Here is a 22,845-nt window from a genome sequence, read left to right as displayed (position 1 = left end):
CTGTTTTCACAGATCAGAATCCGGGATCCTAACCAAGGTGGCAAAGACATCACAGAGGAGATAATGTCTGGTAGCGGGGGCAGCAGAAACCCAACCCCTCCCATTGGCAGACCTAGTTCCACTCCAACCCCTCCTCAGGTAAAAGGCCTCCTCACTAATAATTGTGTTAAGATAATACTGTGTGAATCATCACTAATGTATAAAGAGTTCCAGCATTAAAGGGCACTTTCATAAACACCTCATTGGAGATTGTGTTTAAAAAAAATTAAGGCGGCTTTACATTTTGGGTTGGGATTCACCACTATCTGTTTTATGACAAGGTATTCTGCAAAGGGAGGCATAATTGAAAAGTTTGCATGTTCATGTATCATACACAACTACCTCTGTGAAATGTATACATGGGAATTTGGTGCACACAATTCACATTTCGAACAAGCGTGTAGAAAAGAGTCTAATGTAGGCTCCTCAAGCTGTTAAGTGTGTGAAAACAGTTCTCTCTCTGTCAAGTGTGCCAGTGGAGATACCTCATGAAAGCCACATCACTACAAAGTGAAGCAGATGCAGTTTGAAATACTTATCTGGGTTTGTGAAAGTAAGTTGCTAAAACTTTACATAGAGATGTGAGAGAACAGTTATTAAAGATACTTGATACCTACCTGTACTCTACCAGAACTTCTTATAGATTTCTGCCGCACACCAAATGGAAAGGTATTCCTCCAAAAACTCTGGGAAAAAACTTAAGACATACCCATAAGACTTAATACTTTTCAATATTTCTCCTCTTTGTGAATTATTTCTATTAATTTAATTGCTACATACACCCCACGTTGAATGGAGGAGGATATTTTACAACATTGCTTATCCATGGGAGGCTACCTGGTCCCCTAGGAGACTGATGTCATATTTCTCTGACCGATTTGCAGCTTGACCATGGTGGAAAAATCCTCAAAATCTAGAAAATCCATTTTGAAATGTTGCCAATCTGTGGGCCATAAACGATCTTCTGAGTTGAATCGCATGTGCCAGAAAACTGGTGCGCAAGCAAAATGTTTCCCTCTAAAAAGCTCCTAGAAAAGAATGCAAATAGATTCTGATATCTTTGATGATAAAAGGATCAAAGAAATAACGAATCTTTGGGTCGGGTCGTATGCCCTCTGCACTGGTTCGAAGATGCAGTTTATTTCTTTGTCATCAAAAATCCATCATTGTCACTTTGGATGCAAAAATCGGACACCCTTTATCAATTCAAATTGTATCATTATCTTTCCAGTCTATGTCCTGGTAAATGAAGTCCTTATCAACAGTTTCAGCTGTCAGTACAAGACCATTAAAACTTTCATCTGCTAATCAGTTAACGACCACATAGTCAACCATGCTATTACCAGCAACATCCATGACATCAGTCTTGGTGAGAAAATCTACGGGAAGATCGTGGTCGATGATATTATGGTTGGCAATTACACAGGCTTTTACAATAATAGATACTTTCATAAACTTCCTCCATGGGACCACCTCCACCATAAGTGCCTCCATTAAAGATGCTTCCATTGGTGCAGATCATTGCTAACGTCACAAGATAAAAATAGCCCATTTCAGCAACCGTGCTCGAGAAACTCACTGGAACGGCATGAACTTTATTCATTTTTGGGGAGCTGCATTTCATTTACTGTAAAAATTAACCTTTCTCTAGAGTACATCCTTTGTGCTCTGTAGTGTTTCTTGTCTCTTTTAATCAAATTATGCAGTGTTTCACCTCAGGTTTCTAAAGTCTAAGCCTGTGGCAGACTTTTCGTCCTCATTAAAAACAGGATTGCATCTGCTGGACTTCAGCCAGTCTTGTCCGGGAACACCTCACTCACGTATTCCACCATGAAAAACCTTGACCACTCGTAAATATTTTGTCTTCCACTGACTGCCAAAGAAGAGGTGAGAGAAGATGGCAATGAAGAGAACAATGAGAGTGACACAGGAGACAGTCTACCATGTCCAGATGAAACCAACCAACCCACCAGAAATTAATAACATGGCTACGTAGCGAAAATGAAGGATCTACTATACTCATGCCTACAGACTAACCACCCAAACTTTTGAGAGTAAACTAGACCAACTAATTGTTATCCCTTTTTGGATCACATATGGTAAGGAAGTTTATGTATGATGAACCCAACTTAAGCTTGTGCCACTATTGCCTTTCCTGTTAATCACCGTGATACATCCCATGAAATCAGGATGGTCGTTGATTTCGCCACTGCTGGGCTGCTGAGGATTTGTGACTGATGATTTGCAGCTGCTGCGGCCACTGCTGTGGATTCCACCATTGACACTGACGTCTACCGGATTATAGTTCTGTCTCTTCATAGTACCCTTGCGTGACATTTCTCTCATATCTAGTACATATAAATAGCACAAAGAGAGGCAAAAACTCCAAAATGTTAAAACTATACAATAGACAATTGAGTCCAAATTGTTCATTAGTACAAAAATATTTTCTTTAATGTTGCACGATGATCGTATATAGCAGCAGCAAGACAGCCAACGCGTTTCACCCGACAACGGGCTTCCTCAGGGCACAATTCGTAACTAGTCCAATCTTGGGTCAGTCATTAGTATAAAATGATCCCAGCTTGATTTGCTTGACAATCATATGAAAAATCTTCTTAAAGTTCCAGTATATACAAGAGAACAAAGTCTTCCACTTATACCAACTTTGAGGTGGATGTACAGCAATTATATCCACAATTCACGTAAGTATGATTCAAGCGTAGTGTGGCGCACTCAAAAATTCACTACGATTGGTGAATATCCCAAACAATTTACATAGAAGTTACTTCATGACTGCCCCTGTAAGACGCCGAGTTCTCGTGTTTAGACCCGCCGGCAGCCTTCAAAACAAAACCGGTTTTGTAGTGAATTTTTGTGTGCGCTACACTACGCTTGAATCATACTTACGTGAATTGTGGATATAATTGCTGTACATCCACCTCAAAGTTGGGATACGTGGAAGAATTCGTTCTCTTGTATATACTGGAACGTTAAGAAGATTTTTCATATGATTGTCAAGCAAATCAAGCTGAGATCATTTTATCCTAATGACTGCCCCAAGATTGGACTAGTTACGAATTGTGCCCTGAGGAAGCCCGTTGTCGGGCGAAACGCGTTGGCTGTCTTGCTGCTGCTATATACGATCATCGTGCAACATTAAAGAAAATATTTTTGTACTAATGAACAATTTGGACTCAAGTGTCTATTGTATAGTTTTTACATTTTGGAGTTTTTGCCTCTTTGTGCTATTTATATGTACTAGATTTGTATGGTCTTAAGGCAGTGGACCAGAGAGGTGGGCAAACTGAATTTACAAATTCCTTTCATATGTGTGTGTATAGGAGGGTGGTGCCTAATTTTGCTGTCTGTTTATTTCTCTCATATCCTAGGCTTTTTCCAGTCCTGAGAGGGGCTGTTTACTGTTAGCTGGAGAATTTCTGGTCTGCCATTGGCATGGCACTGGTTTGTGTCTGCCACAACCTTTATCTGTTTTTTTAATCTACTTCACTAGTTTGATCTGCTCTCCTTTGGTGAGAGGTAGGGAGCAGCTGCAGCTTTGGGAATAGGGCTCCAGACGAATCATTTAGCTAGGTCTGTTGGTTTGCTCAGTCTGCCCATTGACTCCTATGATTTTGTGTTTTTTTTTTTCCAGTTTGTGTCTTCCCCTTCTCGGTACTTGTCATCTCTTCACTGGTAATTGGGAGTAGTATTTCTTGTTGGGGCCAGAAAGATCTGGCTCATGAGCAGCTAATTTTGAGACACATCTGTTAAAATAATCTGTTACCAACTCTGAGGCACAGGAGGTTATTTTGCTCCCTGCTAGTTTGGGGCTTTCATTTGAACCTACGTAGGAGGTGTTTTTGCCTCATATGGACACTTGCATTAGAGCTAATTTCCTTGGATTGGGCTGTGGGTATGCATTTGATGAGGGTATTCTAACTATTTTGCCCCTTCTCTAATCTCTCTGGCCTAGATATTAGTGTGATTGATTTGACTCTGTTTCAAGACACAGCACTACATGATAAGTGGCGGTCTTTTTTGATATAGTTGCAGCACAATCATTAATTCCCTGCTCATCAAGAGTGAGTTTTATCCCTGCCACAGTATTGTGGTAACCTTTGTGCATGTACTGTAATTTATATTTCGACAGATTTTTAGGAGACCATTGGACATCTGCATGTCCAAGGAGGGGAGTGATCTTTTGGAGACCAGGAAGGCTAGAGGGGTTAAGTTGCATAAATACGGATACTCCGCCTCTGATCCCTGCCGGTTCTTAGAGGAAGGGTGGGAGTCTTATTCTCGGTGTTGTTCCTGAGAAGAAAGATCTTATCCAGTCTAAGGCTATTCCTTGGATGCCGGCGTTGTGGCGCTAGGTAGCTAGTGTCCAGTGGGAGACGGTGTCTAAAGCTGCTGATGGAGCCAAGAGGATGATGGCTGCTGTGTGGCCTTGGTCGAGGAGGGCGCAGATGTCATTGGTGGTGATGATGAGAGAGGTCTCTGTGCTGTGGTTGCTGCGGAATCCGCATTGAGGTGTCTAGGAGGATGTTTGGTTTCTACGAGGTGTGCTAGCTGGGTGTTGACAGCCTTTTTAATGACGTTGGCGGCAAAAGGGAGCAGTGAGATGGGCCTGCAGTTCTTGAGATCCGTCGGGTCTGCGGAGGACTTCTTTCGGAGGGGGTTGACTTTGGCGCGTTTCCAGTTGGCGAATGTGGCAGTCTTGAGGGAGCAGTTGATAGTTTGGCGTAGCTCGGGTGCGATGGCACTGGCGGCCCTGTGGAAGCTGTGCGGTGGGCAGGGATCAGTAAGTGCTCCAGAGTGGATGCTCTTCATTGTCTTTAAGGTGTCTTCTGTGGTGAGAGGAGCCCAGGTGAGAAGAGTCTGTTGGGGGTGGGAGTTGATGTGGTGCCGTGGTCTTAGTCGTTGAAGTTGTCGTAGAGCGTCTTGATCTTGAGGTGAAGGAAGGAGCTGAGTTTGTTGCAGAGGTCTTGTGTGGGAGGGGCATCGGTTGTTTCGCTGTTGGGTCTGGCGAATTCCTGTAAGATGGCGAGGAGTTCCTTGGAGGTGTGAAAAATTGGAGAGAATTCTGTCTTGGATGAAGTTTTTCTTTGTTGATTTGATGAGTTGGTGGTATGCTTCCTGGGTTTTGCTGTTTCTCCACGTCTTCTACAGACGTCTGCAGAAGCGGGTTCTCAGAGATCCGTGATGATCCAGTTGGCTTTCTTGTTGTGTTGTTGTCTCGCAGTGTTCCGGAGGGGTGCGAGAGTGTTGGCGCAGTTGGCGATCCATTGGTGGAGGTTGCTTGCGGCTGTGTTGGCATTTGTCGTAGTTGGGGGAGGAGTGCAGGTGAGGAGTTCGTCAGACTTTGTTCCAGCTTCTGTGTGGGGGGCGGAGCGTGCGCTTGTGTGCGGTGGGTTTCGTGAAAGAGAAATAGATGCAGTGGTGGTCTGTCCAGAGCAGTTCTGTGGTCTGGCTGAAGCGAATGTTTCCTCCGGCGAAGATGGCACCATAGTGTGTGTCCTGCTGTCTGAGTGGGGGTGGAGAAAAGTTGCTTCAGTCCTACGTTGGTGAGGCCAGGAGGGCTGTTGTGTTGAGATCGCTGTGGTTGTTCAGGTGGAAGTTCAGGTCTCCGAGAAGTATGTAGTCGGTAGAGGGAGGGCATGGGGTGTGATGTGGTCTGCGATGATGTTGGTGTAGGGGGTGCGGGGTCCGGGAGGTCTGTAGGCCAGTGTTCAACGGAGAGTCATTCTGTGGTTGGGCTAGATCTAGAAGTGGATGTTTTCCCTGGGGGGCGAGGCGTCGTCCGAGTTGGTGGTTGTGAGTCGGCGGGAGTTTTTGCGGACGATGACGAGGCCCCTTCCTGGGCGGTTGGGGTTGTCTTTCCTCAGGATCTTGTATCCGTTGGGGATGGAGATGGCGATTGTGATGTCTGGTGCAGAGCTGGTGTTGGTCCAGGTCTTTTGTGAGGAAGGCAACGTAGGTCCCATATTCCTATGGCATGTCTGTGCGAGGAGTGTACGTTGAGGAGGATGGAGCTCCAGTGGCTTGTGTGTGGTGGCATCCGGTGGGTTGGGGGTGGCTGCCTGGTTCCGGAGGTGAGTGAAGGTGCAGTGTCAGCAGATCGGGCCTTGGGTGTTGATCGCGTTGTTCGGCGTCGAGAGCTGGCAGTTGTTGTTGCGTCCATGGTTGAGAGCGTGGAGAGTCCTGGAGTCGTAGCGGTGGGAAGTTGGGGGGACCAGGGTCCCTGGCGCTGGTCGCGGTCAGGTCGCAGATGGGCGCAGATGGACTTGGCTTTGGCACGCCTTCAGGGCACCAGCAGCGCGCCCGCTGCACACGGCTGTCATTAAGTAAGCGCCGGTGGAGGGCGATCAGCTGGAAGGCGGGAGTGACACACTGGGGGGGAAGAGGCCACGGGAGCAGCAGGGAGCATGGGAAGAGGGAGCGGGGAGGGCAAGAGGGAAAAAGACAGGAAAGCGAAACAGGCAAAGAGAAAGGGGCACAAAGAGGGGGAAGGCAAAAACCAGAAAAAGGCAAAATACAAGAGTAAAAAAGGGATAAACGAGAGGGGAAAAAAAAGGCAAGACATGAGGAAGCAAAAAAGGCAAAATACGAGAAAAAAAGGCAAAACAAGAGGCAAAAAAGACAAAGGCGAAACAAGAGAAGCAAGGGACACAGAACAGAGTGGAATAGCAGAAGAGCAGAGTGCTCTTCCACTAGACTACCAGGGATGAGGCGCAGGCAGGAGCGTGCTGGTGGAGGAAGGCCTCGAACACCTACCTGAAGAGCTCAAGCTGGCGCTTAGGGCTGTGCCTTAACGGTGGAACGGTGCGGGTGAGAGCAGTGACTGGCCAGCAGCATACTTACGCTTTGCCTAGTGGAGAGCCAGGTCTTTATCTAACCCCGCTGAATGCTGTATCAAGTGATATCAAGAAAAAGTGAGCATAGAGTAGCAGTGGTTTTAAAAAATCCAATTAAACCTTGCAAGACTTCTTTGAATATAACAAATGTAGGAAAACCTCATCTAGTACTTCTTCTAAAGGTAGAGAAAATAGTGCATTTAGCTATTGGTATGAGATTGGCGTAAAAGCATCATGAATTTAAAAGAAAACAAAATCAGAAATGTTTGCAAAAAATGTAAATGAAATACTATAGGTGAAAGGGGGATAATTGTTTTTGCCAGCCACAGCTAAGCATCATAAAAGAAATACTGCACAACCAAGTATGTTGGGAGAAAGAAATATAATATAGTGGCTACAACTGCACATGCTAAGTTGGTACTGGAAAATCCTAATGATTTCAGTCTGGTTACCTTCACTTCTAGAGCTACCGTAGTGTTTGACTGCCACGGCAGCATAAGCTTAAGCAAGTGTTCTTCCCTTTTAGCTTTCCACTCCTTTTCTGCTGTTGCTAAAGTTGGATGCAGCTTCTCAAGTACCACTACATCAGGAGGTATATGGAGGCCTCATTACTTTTCCTACAAGTCCAGCTGTCAGTACTACTTTATAAATGTGCAATCAGTCCCAAATGCTATCCACTGCCAAGTTGCTTCATGTTTTTCTGGCCCCTGCCTCGTTCTTTGAGTAAATCTCTGTGGCTGTTTCACAGTTTCAAAACCTGGAGATACTGATGAATTGGCTGATGACTTGGTTGGCTCACATCTTTTCTTCTGACTATTAAGTTAGAACTTCGAAGCTGGCAGGTATTGGTGTTAACATTTTGAGATAGTAGTTTAAGGGCAATAGTAGCAATAATCTGATACATATTGGGAAAATGTAAGTAATTAGAGCGCACCAAGATAAAAATTCAGTATTCCTGTGACTTCATGGACGAGCAAGTAAGGATGAACGGCTTAGGAAAAAGCACAGCTTACATTGATAGAAGCACAAATGCTATTTTATAGGTTGAGAAATTAGATGAGCGTATACAAGACGTGCTGACCAACTTAGAAAATAAATCTAGAAGGACTTAGCCAAGAATGTAAAGTATTTGTAATCAAGCTATTAAAGGGTACTTTACTGAAGGATGACTTGTCTGTTAATCCAGAATTGGAAATGCATAATGCTCATAAGGGTCCACTTAGTTGAATACTAAGTACTAACAGCCCAGAATGATTTTTGTTAACTTTCTCCGCTAACCATAGCTAAACACTTGAGTGAATCTGGCTCCAGTGGGTGGCTTTAGTTATGTTGTTTACTTCGATTTATGCAGGAATAATCATGACGGGTAGTAGGCGTTTGGACAAATAATAAGTCTTTACTGAAATTGTGGCATCTGTTTAGCAGACCTTTTCCTGCATTGCTTAAGATAATGTTGTAGAGTAAAATATGTACAATTCACAGTCCTAAGGACAATGAAGAGTTGGTGCTTATTACAGGCCTTATCTGTTACAGACAAGGCATCTAGTTATACCTTTTTCTGTAAAATTGAGTGTCAGTGAACTGAAACAAACGTGCTGCTGGTTAGTGATTGAGAGGCGTTTGGTGGAAAGTTGTGCTAAGGTTTGACTAAGCCTGCCTTTCACACTTAATTGAGGTAGAGTGAGTAGGATAAATGGGGGCAGAGAGTGGGTAAGGGAACAAGATCACATAAGGTTGGGATCCGTTCTTGTAATAGTTGGATTATGCAGCCCCCTAAAGTTGGACATAAGAGAGAATTTCTCAAGTATTTGAAAAATATTTTAAAGGAAAGTAACAAACGTGCACTAAAATTAGTATATAATACAGGTTCTTCATACCAGTGTGCAATTGTATGAGTGTCTGTTTCTTCTGTTAAAGAACCTATGTGTTTGTTGGTAGTAGATTTAGACACCCTGAGATGGCTCTTGGCTAGGTGAGTTTGGGCAGTGTATGGATAGTTCTAAGAGTATATTATGGCCCAAACGCCCTTTCACTGACCCATTAGATGCTTCAGCACTTACACTAGCTCAGGTAGAAGGACCCCATGATGTTGATGGGCAGCTTCAATGTTGCCCATAAACCGCGCCAGTAAAAATAATTTGCCAAGTTTTCATTAATGACTATTGAAAAATGTCTTTAGATCCTTCCAGAATTTAAAGAGATTGGTCTCTCCCGGCAAATGTTAATGCTCTTTCAATGCCTGGGAGCAAATCCACAATTTAGGGCCTAGAATGAAAAAATGTCCTGCCTCCCCATTTTCAAACCTATATTTGGGGATGGCAAATTAAAAAAATAACCTTTTATTTTCAGTAGATGTTTGGAGAGTATGCTTCCGTTAATTTCTGTGAGAGTAAGGTTGGATTAAGACTATATAGTAATTTTTGTGCAATATGTAAGCAGCTTTTAAATGTATTTGCTTGTGGAGGGAACACCAAGGAAGTCCTTTTCTGTATTCTAATACATAATCCCCCTTCAGATTGAAATGATGGTACTTTAAATGCATTTAAGGCGCTAAAAGCTAGTTGTTGTCAAATCAAGGTAAGCGGCATATATGCTAATGAACAATGATAATATTTGTTGGTGACTTAATTGCTTCCCTTTTGATACACCCCATAGCAGATTTCATGGTTGCGAAGTTTTTCAGAGATAAGATTGGAATCTGACAGAAAAGGAGTAGACCTATTTTAAAAAGGTCCCTCCTATAGCTAAACGTTCGAGTCTTTGTAAAAGAATGGAATGGAATCCAAGGCAGCAAGGTCTGGAAGAATCACTCGTCAACCATCAGTCATAAGCCGTCAGATACTAAGTCTGGTGCTTTTCCTGGTCTAAAACTGGCTTGCATGGGATGAAGAATGTTTCTAGACTCCATACATTCTTGTAGTGGAAAATGTACCTGTTTGTATAAGAGTCTAGCGATGTATGTATTAGAGTGAGGCATGTATTTAGTGGGATTGTGAAGATCTAATAAAGGTTTTTTTTTTTTAGGCTAAGTCTGAAAAAACCTTTTTTTTAAAGTTTTGGGACTAGTCCACTAATAAAGGAGGTATTAAGAGTTGTTGCATGTGATTAGGCTGACTTGCGGGTTTATTTGTTTCCAGTATTAATCAGGAAGCAGATTTCTTTTCCAATCAACTCTTTATCGCTTAGCTTAAAATCTGTAATCTGTGCCGTGGGCTTCAGAATTGCGTAAGTAGGTGATAAAAAGATTTAACTAGAGGCCCATTGATCTCTTAATCGTCTTAATTTTTATCAGGGAAATAATTGCCTGATTATTACTCCTGATTTTGTGAGAGGATGTCCTTGTCAGAAGCAATTAATTTAAACAAATTAACCTCTGCAAAGGTTATTTTGTTGTATTAAGGTTAGTGGTGATATTGTTTAAATAATGCAGGTTTCAGTAAGGATAAATACTTGTACAACCAACTGAGTTACCCAAAATAAACTTATTGTCTGGCCAAATATAATTTTGCTTCAAATCTCTAGTAATATTCGTTAACTCTTAAGCATATAGCATTTGAGAGTTTTGGGCTTTTGTCTGAAAAAGCTACAGATTTCGGTGCTAAATGGTGGTTGTGAAATTCCCGACTTACAATTTTACTGTTTGGCTATGTTTAATGTCGCAAATATGCTTTTTGGGAGGACAGGCCTACCTTAAGGGGACTGATCTTAAACATGAAATTGTTAAAAATCTCAGACTTGCTCAAGGTATCTATACAAGTTCAAGAAGCTTAGGTTTCTTAGGTTAGTTATATATAGGACATTGCATACTTGGACCCAGAAGAATAGTAAAAAGGTTGCTTGCCCATGATATTCGCTGAAGCAACATTGGATTTCCTTTTGCCTTTGTATGGCTCATTTCCTGACCTTGAAGTAGGTATGTGTTTTAACTGTAAGTGACCTGCTAGTTGAAAATTCAACTGCAGTTTGTCCTTGGTGGTATCTGCTGGTTGATTGACTATTTCCAGGAGCATCCAAATTATGTGTAGATTTAGTTTTAAGATCAGAAATGGAACACCTTTATAAATTGAGTTGTAAAGACTGCTTTAAGATCTAATTGATGGATATAACAAACTGGCTAAAATCTGTAAGGCTTTCATGGGCGTATTGGAGCCACCAAAGTGTCAGCCATGCAAGATCTGGTTAAGGTGGTGCCATGACTCACAGTTGTAGATATACATGGAAAGTATCTTTGAACCTACCACACTGATTTTAGAGCAGGTCTGTTTAAAAATTAACCAATTTTATAACTTTAGCACGTTATACATGTCCATGCCCTAAAAGAACAAAGTTAAACACTGAAGTCTTCAGCTGTCCTAGTTACAAGGGCCCTCAGTAGATCGTTCCAATTTCTGTAGCTGCACAAACCTTAAACAATATTGGACAGCATAGAATGTAACCTGTTCAGTAAGATGATTGGGAAGGTAATGGAGATTTCTATCTTATCGATGTTTTAAGTATTGCTAATTGAGACTAGGAGTTGTAATAAAATACTCCGTTTTTATTTTCAAGTTGCTGCCATGTACACATAGCCTTAGGAAAACATGTCAGCAACTCGAAGACAAAAACAGAGGTTTTTATTACAACTTCTGTGTGTGGGCGGGCAGCTTTCTCTATACGGAGTGGAGGGTAAAGTGTGATGTGTGTGTGTGTGTGTATATGTAATATGTATATGTGTGTTTGTTGTAAAATCTATAAAGAGAGGAACAATTGCAAAGAGTCGACTGTCCGCTGGTCAGACTGCGTCCGACATGTCTGATTACAAGATACATATGTTTTAGGGAATTTATATAAAAAATGTATGATGAGTTAGGTTACAATTCTGTCAATATACACACACATTACAGACAGAAGTACAAGGTTGACAAGATTGTGTCACAGAGTAGAGTTCCGTCTATTTCCGGGGCATCTAGAACTTGCTTATCCGTTAAACAGTGCCTGCCTTTCTTGAAATGTGTGCGAAATCTAAGTACTGGATTGTCTTCAGAATGCGTGCAATGCTGTGGTGAGCACTTATTTCAAAAGCAGCCATGAAAAGCACGAAACATGTATCACTTGCATATGTAACCAAACATGCCAGGATACCAGGAGCACACAGATTTTCGATGCCTTAGCAGCTTTAAATAATAACCTGACCCGGAAGTTAACCGTTGCTTGCTAACAGCTGACCTGGAAAGAAAGGCAGACTTCCTTGCCATTGCTAATGCTTCCAGAATCAGGCACATCCCAATTTCTCTGACGCTAGCAACGTTTAATTACTGATACAGCCATTGTGGAAAATCTAAATTGTTCCATGTTGCTTCAGGCTCATTATGCAGTGTAATAAAGTCTGTGTAATTATGACATTTTACCGCCATTACCAGGTCTGATGGCTCGTATTTCATCATCAGCCAGACCCAGTGGATTTTAGCCACTCTGATCTCCTTTGAATAACTCATCAAGACCACACAATATCCTTCTGTACATGTCGGTAAGCAAGTTTGCATAAATAAAGGTAAAATATAAGCAGACTGTACCTGAAACCTATGTTCTATGCCTCCGTGAGCAATTAAGCTAGCGCTGTAGGAAGTAAAGTGTATCATGGGCTACTGAGTAGTGTCTCAGGTTCACTGCGTGTGCTTTGGAAGGTTCTGGCATTTGTGTAGTTTACGGAGAGGAAGGGAGTTTTGTCTTCCTCTCGGCTGCCAGTTTCTAATAAAAAACAATGAATCTCTCCCACCAGTGATGCTCTGCAGAGGAATGCTGTTTTATTTTTTCAGCGTGATTCGCACAAGACGAGTAAATGAATGTGCACGTTTGAAAAAGGGGTGTTTCTTTCCGAAGCGAACGCAAGGAGATGATGGACGGAGCGCTGAAACTTTTCAGACACTCACCCCCAGTCACAGATCTGGGTTGAATCCATCATCATTCTTTAGTTGACTTTGCCACCTCAGTTCAGATCCAGCTATACGCACATCAGTCTTGACCCCGTGTGCCACATGGGAACCGTCCCGCCCGAACTGCCAAGCCAGGTCTTCCCTGAACCGGAAACAGGCATCCTGGGACCAGTTTCTGGGTAACACCCTTTTTTTTTTTTTTTTTAAATTTCTTTTTATTTGCATTTCAACAACAGTACAAACACAATACACTGCAGAAGGTATAGAATCCAGTATAGACGAGACAGTTACCTCCATATACAACGATGTCCATATTGCCGATAGGTATCCACACATCAGTGCCAGAGCGAGAATCAAGAGCAGAATCTCCCCTCGTCCCAGCCCCCAATACACCCCCAACATCTCCCACATCTTCAGTGTCAGCCACTGCAACCCACCAACAATCTCGACATCTGTCTCCCCCCAATCATCCGGCGCGAGGGTCAGCGCACTACAACGGATTGAGCGGTGTGTGAGTTAACCACTGTGAGAAAGGGGCCCATATGTCCCGCGGGCACGTGCGTGGTGGCAGGAGCTCCCAGAATAGGGTGAGCTGCGTCTGGCAGTATACGGCACTCTTAAGCCACTCCCTAATAGTAGGTGTTGTGGTAGCCCCCCAGTGTATCACCACCTGGCGCTTAGCAAGTAGGAGGAGCATGGCCGACAGTCGGCGATGTTTAGGCTTGACCATATGTAGGATCCCCAGCAGCGCCGTCTGAGGGGTACATGGGATCGGAAGCTCCGTAATGAGGCACACTAGACGCAGCACCTCTTCCCAAAAGGAGGCGATCATGGGACACTCCCACGCCATATGCAAGAAGTCAGCGCCACGCGCAGTGCATTTCCAACAATTGTCCGTGTCTCTTAAGCCTATACGATGAAGTCTGCGTGGGGTGCGATATATCATATGTATGTACTTGAAATGGATAAGCCGGAGTCTGTAGTTAGGGGATAGTGTCTCAAGCATTCTGCAGCATAGGTCCCAGTGGGCATCGAGAATGTCAATTCCCAATGCAGTGCTCCACAGATCGCGCGCCACCGGGGTCACCACTGGATGATCGCTTTGCATGCGGCTATATAGACGGGAAATTAGCTTGCGCCCCGATTCCACCTTCAGGACATTCTCCAGAGCCATCAGACTTGGCGGCGGCTCCGGGAATGTAGGGAACAGTGCCCGACATGTGTGGCGAAGCTGGTGATGAAGCAGGGCGTCAAGCGCCGTCGGGGCCTCCGCAGCGCACATCTGCGGCAACGTGATGAAGACACCATCAGGAAAGACGTCTCCCGCCGTATGGAGACCCCGGGACGCTGCGCGTTCTCCCGTTTTCATGCTCTGTAACGGGGGCCACATGGGGTTCCCGCGCAGAGGGATTGCCGACGTATAAAGAAGATCTAGCTTGGCCCGGCGGCGCAGTCCGTCCCAGGCCCACTGAAGCGCACGCACCGTATCGATTTCATTCCGCCTGCTCTTGTGTGGCGCATATAGGGCAGTGCGGAGCGGTAGCGGGCCAACCATGTCCGCCTCTATCGCCACATGCGGCTGATAAGGCGTGGGGTGTACCCAGTAGTGCAGGAACTGCGCCTGCGCACAATACGCATACAGCGCGAAGTCTGGCGCCGCCATACCTCCCTGTCTTTGTGGGAGGGTGAGCGTCTCCCAGGCTACCCTCGGCTGTCTACCCCCCCACGCCAGTTCGATCATGAGCGATCGTATCTTATTCAAGAAGTGTTTAGGCAAGGGGAGGGGGATATTAACAAAGAGGTAGAGGAGCTTGGGCAGTATGACCATTTTGATCACAGCTATCTTACCCGCCAGGGACAGGGGCAGGTGTTTCCACCGGCCTACCCTTTCCTCTATCCACTGCACGGCCCTCCCGTAATTCTCCGTCCACAATTCCTGCATGTCTGTGCTAACCCATACCCCCAGGTATCGCACCGGCCCGGTTGCCCACTTCAGCGGGCAATCAGGCGTGAAGCGGGGTGTCGCCTCCGTCAAGGGCAGGAGGACCGACTTCTCCCAATTAATAGTCACTCCTGAAAGCAGACCATACCGCATCAGTTCACTCGTCATAGGGGAGAGGTTATCTTGTGGGTCAGTCACATAAAGGGTAATATCATCCGCGTACAGTGAAATGGTCAACGCACGGGATGAAAATCCAATGCCCCTGTTCGCATGATGCTGCCTGATCCGGGCTGCCAAGGGCTCGGTTGCAATCGCGAATAGTAGGGGTGACAGAGGGCAACCTTGTCTCGTGCCTCTACCGATGTTAAAGGGCTCGGAGACGAGCCCGTTCACCCTCACATGGGCAGTGATGTTGGTATAGAGCAGGCGAATATATCGGATAAACGCTTCGCTTACTCCCATGCGCTGCAGCAGTGAGAACAGAAAAGCCCATTCCAGGGAATCGAACGCTTTCGTGGCGTCCAATAGCACCACTGCGGCCTTGACGTGAGGGGCCAAATAGTGTAGCACTCCAAACAGGGTCCGTAAGTTGTGGGTCGTGGAACGTCCCGGCACGAACCCCGATTGATCTGGGCGGATCATTAGTGGCACCACCGGTTGTAATCGCAAAGCGAGCATTTTCGCAAATATCTTTGCGTCTGTATTTATAAGGGACAACGGTCGATACGAGTCACAGCTCTGGGCAGCCTTCTCAGGTTTTAAGAGAGCAATAATGAGGGCCTCTCTCATCGACTCGGGGAGTACCCCAGCTTCAACCGCCTCAGCGTATACAGACAGCAGCCGGGGGGCGAGGATGTCAGCGTATTCCTTGTAAAACTGTGCCGGAAGACCGTCCGGCCCAGGCGCCTTGCCAGGGGCCAAGGACCCCAACGCCTCCTTCACATCGTCAATTTCAAAGGGGCGATCGAAATAACCTTTTTGGTGCGCATTAAACCAGATCAACTGAACCGTGTCTAGGTAATCAGAAACGTCTGCCGCGTCAGGCCCACCCCGGGAGCGGTATAGCTTTTTATAGAAGGACCTAAACGTATCCAGTATCTCTGGAGGGGAGTACACGGTGTCGCCCTGCGTCGTTTCTATAGAAGGAATATAAGAGGAGCCCCTTTGTGAGCGCAGCAGCCGGGCCAGTGTTCTGCCCGGGCGATCCCCCTCGCCATATCTGCGCGCCGTTGCGTGTTTATGTAAAAATTTAAGCTCCCTGTCCGCCTCTGCTTGGTATTCCGTTAGGGCGGCGCGTGTTTCCGCTAGAGTGGTCGTTGAGGGGTCTGAGCTATATTGTACTTCTAGATTATGTAGGCGGTCCTCCAGTCTCTGGAGTGTATTTCTAATGTTCTTCAGCACTCTAGCCTGTCCCGCAATGCAATGGCCCCGGATGACCACCTTGAATGCATCCCAGAGGGTGCCCACCGACGCCACTGAGTTTGTGTTGAGTTCAAAGTAATCGAGTATATGTTGGTGTACCTCCTCGCGGAACACCGGATCCAGCAGGGCCTGCGCAGGCAGCTGCCACGTGAATGGGGCGATGTATGGTTTGGGGACCCTTAGCACCAGTTCAACCGGACAGTGGTCCGATAGAGTGCGCGCTCTGTGCTGCACGTCAGACGTCCAGGCTTGAATATGTGGGGTTATTAGCCAAAAATCCAATCTAGACCACGCCTTTCTGTGTGGGGTGAAGCATGTGCCCTCTCGCTCGCCGGGGTGCAGGATTCTCCACGAGTCCAACAGGTTATATTCTTCCATTAGACCTCGAAGAAGGTTCGCTGTGTGCGGATGATGCGTGCGCGCCGCACCCTCCCTGTCGTTTTCCAGCGAGAGTACAGCATTGAAATCCCCTCCCCATATGTACTCCCCCGCGCCAAGGGATTGTGCCTTTAGCCAGACTGTCCGGAAAAAACCCGGGTCATCTGTGTTGGGACCGTAAGTGTTAATTAGGATTATCTGTTTATGGAACAGTTTCCCCAGTATGATTAAATATCTGCCCTCCGAGTCGGCATTTACTTTAAATGTTTGCCAAGGTAATCCTTTGCGTATTAAGATGGCCACCCCACGAGAGTAGCTGGAGCATCCAGACGTGTGTACCTCACCCCACCTAGCATGTCGCAATCGTTCTCCCGCTTTCTGTAACAGGTGGGTCTCCTGTAGGAGACATATGTCGATGTGGTGTCTGGCCAAGTGCGCGTGTGTCAACCGAATCTTGCGATGGTCATTAAGACCTCGTATGTTCCAAGTCAGACAGCGTAACTCGGTCAATGAAGCAGTGGGTAATATTCCCTACGCAGCAGTGTGACAATCCGCGGGGTTAGGGGCAGGGCGAGCAGCAAGATATCCAGTGTACCAGTCCCGGCACCTAGCATGAAAGTGTGGATGTGTAGAGGCAATACCGTGTCGTCCTTCAAAAGTGTATGACATTTCTGCAGGTTAATAACAACAAACAAAACAGTCCCCCCCTCCCAACCTCCCACTCCAACCCCCCAATTAGGTTGAGATGCTGTACCCCTCCCAAATTTAACCCAAAAAGAAGTCAGTTTCACGGGAATCATCCCTTCGAGGGCGTGGGGTTACCTGCACACTCCCCCATCGGTGAACAATAGGGTGGCCGAACATTCTACCTACCAAAGCCCCAAGCAGACCATACACAACAGGCAACGACTTATGCATCACCCTCAGTATTAACGGTGTCACCCGTAGAGACCATGTACAAACAGGAGTCTGTGGGATCCCAGATGCAGTGAGCCTGTTCTACATCTCCCACCCACCACAGGCAGCAAGACATAAACATTCAAGAAAGTTATGGGTACTCATCCGCAGAGTGACATGACGCCATGCTGCACAGAAGTATAACAGGGGTCACAGAAACGTCCGACAGATCATTCCACATCACTCAGCTTGTCCACCGGGAGGCCGCACGGCTTGCGCGCTGCTCCCCATTCGTGCGCTCTGCTTTCCTGGCAAATTTCAGCGCCTCCTTCGCCTCCGTGAATATCAGCGGCTTCCCTTTGTGGTGAATTTTTAACTTGGCAGGGTACAACATGGCATATCTGGTCCCCACTTTTTGAAAGATTTTTTTGGCAGGTATGAATTCGCGCCTCGCGGATTGCACTGCCTGTGTGAAATCTGGATATAGGGAAATGGCCATGTTCTGAAAAGTGAGGTCTCCCTTTTCCCGGGATAACCGTAGTATGGTGTCTCGGTCACGGTAATTGAGAACGCGAGCCAGGATCGGTCTCGGTGGTGCCCCAGGCACCGGGCGAGGACCAAGCGTTCGATGTGCACGCTCTATCAAGAACATTGCCGACAGTTCTGTCCCAAATAAATCGCGGAACATGCCTTCCACAAATTGCTCCATGTTGCCGATATTTGTGGACTCCGCAATTCCGAGAATGCGCACGTTGTTTCTGCGAGAGCGGGCTTCCAAATCCTCATTGCGCCCTCGTATTACATCCAAGACTTTGTCCATGCGCAGCAAACGTTCCCGGGTGTCCCCTAGGCCTTCCTCGCAGTCCGCAATACGCGCCTCAGCTGCCGCTAGCCTTTCCCCATGTTGATCTACTGTGCGCGACAGGCCCTCCATTCGCTGTGCCATTGTGTCAAGCTTGGAGTCAATCTCCCTCAGGCATCCCTTTAGTTCACGAAACATACCCTTTATGTCTTCGTCTTGTGAGGGCTCCATCTGCGTCTCAGGGACCACCGTCTGCGAAGCCGGCCCCACTTCCACATTACGGGCGGATTTCCGCTCGAACTGGAGCCGCGGCTGTTTATTGTCCGGCTTGCCCATGATCCTGCAGGGGAGATCAGCCAGCGGGATCGAGGTGGGGGGCGATCACAGGCAAGCGCTCCGCGCAGTCAGGCACCGCTCCCTCGGGAGGTCCCACGGGCCACAGGTCTCCCCACTCAATTCCCAGCACTGCGGCCGCGACGACCGGCACACCGCGCTGACAGAGAAGGACTATGTCAGCCTCACCACTCGGATAGCGCAGCTCCAGGCCGCTGCGCGGACAGGCAGATGTGGCGACTCAAGGCATGAGATGGAGGGAGCGGCCCATCACCCTCGCCCAGCGTTTTCAGCCGAATAGACAAGGCTCCCTGCCCAGTAGCGTCCGCAAGTTCCAATTGGGCGTGAGGTGCAAGGAATTGCCGCCCTTGGTGGTGCACTGATCTCCGACTGCGGCGCCACCAGGCCTGTCACAATAGTCCCTCCGGCAGCAGTAGGCAACAGCCCCAATCTCACTCAGGGCCGGGAGAGCGAAGGGCAGGCGACCGCCCCCAGCAGCCAGGCCAGCGCTGACCTCTCAGGCTCCCCCGATCGCGGTCCACACCGCGGCAGCAGCACCAGCCGCGGCAGCACTATCAGGCGGCTCCGCAGCGCTCAGGCCTCACCGGAGTCTCCGTGGTATCCTCGGGTCGCGAAATACTTCCAGGAGTGGTCCGCACGTTATCTCCACAGGTCCACGATGTAGCTCGCCGGCCCCACGGGCCCCGATCTCAGCAGCGCCGCAGGTCCTCTCCGCCGGGCCGCCCCACGTGTCTGAGCGAGGGCCCCAGCCGGGGACTCGCGTTGCAGCGATAGCCGACCCGCGGCTCGCGGGTTATCCGGCAGCACAACGCAGGGCCAGCGCGCCTGCAAGACTTCACCGATTTCCTCCGCGAAACCTGCCCTCAGGTCACCGGGTCGTCGACACCACTTTCCAACCTCTCTGGCTGCCCGGGCAATGAGGCAAACTCGGATGGGCCGACGGATAATGTGTTCGGCCGGCAGAGCCCCGTTAAACGGCGGCCATCTTGCGGCTCGGCTCGGCCACGCCCCCCTGGGTAACACCCTTAATCAGCCAGGCTAGCTTGAATCCAGTGGCAAATTGAGCAAGTGACCCACGTCTGGGCATACCCTGCCAACTTAGGGCGAACAAAGCAAACACAAGGAGAAGATGGATGGAGTACTGAAACTTTTCAGACACTCACCCCCAGTCACAGATGTCAGTTGAATCCATCATTCTTCTTTAGCTCACTTTGCCACCTCCGTTCAGTGTGACTGAGGTTGAGTGTCTGAAAAGTTTCAGCGCTCCGTCCATCATCTCCTTGTGTTTGCTTTGTTCGATGAAGGGTGTTACCCAGAAAACTGCCAGGATGCTTGTTTCCGGTTCAGGGAAGACCTGGCTTGGCAGTTCGGGCTGGACTGTTCCCATGAGGCACAAGGTCAACTTTCTGTGGGCCCTTCTGATTCAGTCTATTTTTTTCTCTCATATGTAAACTTATGATGTGTAGCCAAAATTCAGCTTCAACCTTTTGAAACAGTCATCTCAGTTGTTCTTATGCCCAAATTTGTTCTAGCCTCACCATTGAGAGGTCCATGCTATATTCTTTTCGAACACTGAATGGAGAAGCAGGACTGTGGTATGAGGATTTTGATACTCTTTGATTTTCTTGCTTACTTTGTCACACTCAAATATTTTCTCTTGTAACACACCTGCCAAATCTATCAAGTACACAGAAGTTAGAAGAATTCATTATTTTGTGTATGATTTCAAGTGATCAAAAGGGGGAGGCAGCACTTTTAACAATACATCAGTATATTCAGGTGGTGAATTCCTATGGACCCTGCCACATAACTGTCTCTGTTGAATTTTTACTTGCAATCTCTCACTTGTACATGATGTAAAATACGGTATGGACATTAACAGCACACAGCTTTTGTGATGGTTTAAATATGAAGGTTCCAACCAGTTATTCAGTTCCCTTCACTATTAAGTGGAGGATACCCTACCATTTTTCAAACTTGTCTTTTCACAATCGGAAAGTCTCCTCACTACAGACGAGACTTTTTTCAGAAATTCCTGTTTTTGACCAGAAACTGCAGGGAAATGACTGACCTCTAGTTGAGATTTAAAATAATCTCAGACTTCTGATTCATGCTGACCTTTCCCCAGGGCCCCACTATACCTTTATCTGTAAAAGATGATCTTATAGAGACTTTTAGCCAGCACTGATTTGGAGAAGTGCTACCCTGTCAGTCACTTTGTGACTGGATTTTTAAAAAACGTTTTTGTTGACAACTTTGAGTTTTTTTCTCCTGGTGTGGCAGGGATGTCCTCCAGGAAGGCCAGTTTCAAGCCCTGCGGTGCCTGTCATCTAATGATGTCGGTGAGAGACCTGCATTTTTATGCCTATGGTGCCTCAAACGCGACCACAACTAGAAGTCGTTCTCCGACTGCCGCACCTTGAATTCCAAGGCCTTGCTCAAGCTCATGGCGGCTCGGAGTGTGACACCATGATTTTCGAGGTCCCAGGAGCCGTCGTGGAGTCTGAGATCCTTGTCGCACTCCAAGTCAGGACACTGTGGTAAGTCCCATCTCAAGAAATAGTGAGATATCCTCAACTTCTCCTCGTCCTTTGGCCGGCGAAAGAGGGTGGGCATCTACGTCTGGCTCTGCTTTAGAACCTGCGCCTGGTCCGACTTCGTGCCTCTCCAACTTTCCGGGAGCCGGAGTGATCACCGCCCACTTGAAAAAGTTCTATGAGGCCATGCACCTCATTTTTGATTGGCCCAACCTGTCCAACGTGCCTTTGAGCCCCGAGGGTTCAGCAGGGGCCTGGTCTGGTTCCCCGCTGGTGGCTCCGGCTCCAGTTGGGCCCCAGGGATCCACTCTTGCATCTAGACTTGCGCCGGTCGTACCAACTTGACCTTCCCCGACGCTGATGCCGATGCTCCCAGCACCAATCCTATTCTTATCCCCGACTACTATACAGACTCGGAGGGGCGTCGTCTGACACGGTATCCACCGCCATCGGGAGCTTTGCCTCCTATATTGGAGCGTGAGCCCTATTGCATTGGGTTAGGACTCGAAGAGGAATGGGAGGGGTCGTTAGACCCTGAGGAATACCAATCATATGAAGAAAATGCTACCATGGACTGCTGTGAGGAGCTAGTTGAAGCCAGTGGGCTGGATACGTCTCCAGATACTGGTATGCTTTCTCCCCCTACCGTAGCTACGGATAAGGGAGCCTCTAATGCAGCGGTGGGGACGAGGGTGGCTGAAGTCCTTGACCTTTAGATAACCTCAGTAGCAGTCAAGACTAATGTCTTGATGGAGGTGCTGCAGCCGGGAGTCTTCCCTTCAGAACATCTACATGAGTTAAACGGGGCTTTCACTGATTTTCTTTTGGGCACCTTTTGCAAACCCAACACAGGAGCTCCTGTGTATAAGACGATGGCCCGTCGCAACCAGCCCGCCCAGGGGACCTACATTTTCGCAACCAACGCCCAACCTCTTGAGAGCTTGGTAGTCCTAGCCTCAGCGGGTCATTTAAATCCTGGCACATTCCCTACCACCCCCAGACAAGGAATCCAAGAGGCTGGACTCTTTAGGAAAGATGCTTTCTTCTGCCAGTCTGGCATTGCGGTCTGTGAACGCTACATGCCTATTGTGCCGCTACTCCAACGCACTGAGCGACATGGTTGCTCAAGTGCTGCCAACGGTCCTGGAGGAGGCCCGAGCCATGCTCTCTCAGGCTTTTGTTGATGGGAGAGATTCAGCGAAGTTCACTATCTGTTGTGGACTTGGGATGACCGACAGATATTTCGTCGACGGTGGTCTTGAGATGGTCCGCCTGATTGAGAACAACTGTCTTTTCAAGGCATGTCCAGTCCTCTTATGGACACCTGTCTCTTCTGAGACCAGGCATATTCAGCGCTGGAGGGATTCAAGGACAGTCAGATTACGGCCAGTTCCTTGGGCCTTTCTATGGCTTCATGTCACCTTTAATCCGTCTTTCACTTCCTTTGTGTCTACGGAAGGGGCTCCCAGCAGTGCCTTTACCCTCCCAGCACTGCACATGCTCCCCTGCTTCTACATGTCTGCGATACCCACAGACCTTATGGGTCAGGCAGCCAGTGGTCCGGTCAGTCCATCACTCCCATGGCAGCTACAGCCTCCAAACCCTCCTGATCTGCCCTCTTAACACCATGTGCATCAAGTTGGCGGCAGCCTTTGCTCTAAACTGCCTCACTGGCAGTCCATACCATCGGACAGGTGGGTTTTAC

At 47.4% G+C, this 22,845-nt stretch overlaps 1 protein-coding gene across 19 annotated transcripts in view; it reads left to right on the top strand.

Moving 5' to 3' along the window:
• EIF4G3 (eukaryotic translation initiation factor 4 gamma 3) overlaps positions 1 to 22,845 on the top strand; it is a 1,568,346-nt gene that overhangs the window by 608,136 nt on the left and 937,365 nt on the right. For all 19 annotated transcript variants that reach the window (XM_085608969.1, XM_085608978.1, XM_085608977.1 and 16 more), the window contains one exon: positions 13 to 138. In XM_085608969.1, coding sequence (XP_085465095.1) covers positions 13 to 138 — 126 coding nt within the window. The remainder of the gene's footprint in view (positions 1 to 12; positions 139 to 22,845) is intronic.

Source organism: Triturus cristatus, chromosome 1_2, assembly GCF_964204655.1.
Source record: "Triturus cristatus chromosome 1_2, aTriCri1.1, whole genome shotgun sequence".
In the NCBI taxonomy this organism is placed as follows: Eukaryota; Metazoa; Chordata; class Amphibia; order Caudata; family Salamandridae; genus Triturus; species Triturus cristatus.
Note: the sequence above shows the minus strand (reverse complement) of the source record. Positions and strands in the feature narration are given on the sequence as shown.